Here is a 1,536-nt window from a genome sequence, read left to right on the forward strand (position 1 = left end):
TGACGGTGCCGCGGGTAACCACTCCGAGCTCCCTCTCCCAGTCCCTTCTAGTAGCCTGGGGTGGGGATGAGACACGACCCTCTCCCCCCTCCCGGAGCAGGTCCCAGTTGAGACCCGGTGACCGTCCCTGGTCCCTCTCCCCGCAGGCGGCTGGCGAGCGGTGCTGCAGCCTGGCTCCTCTCCCCTCAGCCACTATGCCTTCGCCGTCCTCATCTCAGCCGGCGGTGGCCAAAAGGTGAGAGGAGCGGGTCCCTGCACCCCGAGGAGCAGTACTGGGGGGGCCGGGGGGTCTCAATCCTCTCCCACCTCACAGGGTTCAAGCGGAAGGAGACGCGGGGGAAGTTGGCCATCGGCATCACCACCAACTTCATCAACCGCCACAGCCGGGCCGAGGTGGAGGTGGCCGAGATCAGCGGCGTGGCCAGGATCTACAACCAGAAGTTCTTCCAAAACCTCTACAACAAAACAGGTCGGTGGTCCCGGCCCTGGCCCAGGGGAGGGTGACAGAGGTCCCTGTCCCCTGGTGCAACTGGGGGTTCAGCCCTGGGATGTCCCCTGTGTGATGATGGGGTGCAGGTCCCCACATGGTGCCTCGATGCAGGGGACATTTGGTGGCTGAGCCTGATGCCATGGCCCTGGCTCTGCCCCATGGCTCAGCTCAGCCCCTTCCCCACCACCAGGCATTGATCTGGAAAACATCGTCTACTACAAGGATGACACCCACTATTTTGTCATGACGGCCAAGAAGCAGAGCCTGCTCAAGAAGGGGGTCATCCTCCAGGTGAGGAGGGCAGGATCTGGCCCTGGCATCCCATAGCGATGGCCTCCTTAAGGGTGGGATGTAAATCATGAGTGATGGTTTGACTATGCACCCTTGGGATGGTGAGGGCTTTGGCAGCCACTGGGAAAAATCCTTCTGGGGGGGGTGGTTCACATCCCCAAGGCTAGTGGCACGGCTTCACCCCAGACTTGAAGGGGACAACCACCACCTCCCACACCCCAGCCAGCTTCCCCCCATCCCCGCAGGACAAAACGGACATCGAGAGCCTCTTGTCCCCAGAGAACGTCAACCGGGACGCCCTCCTCAGCTACGCCAAAGAAGCTGCCAACTTCTCCACCGGCTACCGCCTGCCCGAGCTGGAGTTTGCCCTCAACCACCGGGGGCTGCCCGACGTCGACATGTTCGACTTCACCTGCATGACGCGCTCGGAGAACGCGGCGCTGGTGCGGGAGCACAACGGGGCCAGGCTGCTCCTGGGGCTGGTGGGAGACTGCTTGGTGGAGGTGAGAGTCCCCGTGCAGCACCAACGTGTGCCTCAGCTTCCCCTCTCCCTGCTAAATGCCCTGGTTGTAATATGGTCCCCCTCCCTTAGTGCTTCTTGCCCTGGCTGTCTGGTGTGCTCCATCGTTTGGGGCAGGCTCCCCAGGGTGCTTTGGTGGGGTCATAGAATCATTGAATCTTAGATGGGTTTGGGTAAGAAGGGATGTTTCAAGCTGATCTAGTCCAATCCCCTTGCACTGAGCAGGGACATCCCC

At 61.7% G+C, this 1,536-nt stretch overlaps 1 protein-coding gene across 1 annotated transcript in view; it reads left to right on the forward strand.

The window, feature by feature from the left end:
* The window catches only part of LOC103776191 (protein-methionine sulfoxide oxidase MICAL1-like), a gene marked incomplete at its 3' end in the record, with an annotated part of 2,794 nt that extends 1,510 nt beyond the window's left edge, over positions 1–1,284 (forward strand). The window contains exons 4-7 of the mRNA XM_008943691.1: positions 147–235; positions 314–469; positions 681–781; positions 1,027–1,284. Coding sequence (XP_008941939.1) covers positions 147–235; positions 314–469; positions 681–781; positions 1,027–1,284 — 604 coding nt within the window. The remainder of the gene's footprint in view (positions 1–146; positions 236–313; positions 470–680; positions 782–1,026) is intronic.
* Positions 1,285–1,536: the final 252 nt, after the last annotated feature.

This window comes from Merops nubicus, unplaced genomic scaffold (genome assembly GCF_000691845.1).
Source record: "Merops nubicus isolate BGI_N331 unplaced genomic scaffold, ASM69184v1 scaffold45647, whole genome shotgun sequence".
Classification (NCBI taxonomy): Eukaryota; Metazoa; Chordata; class Aves; order Coraciiformes; family Meropidae; genus Merops; species Merops nubicus.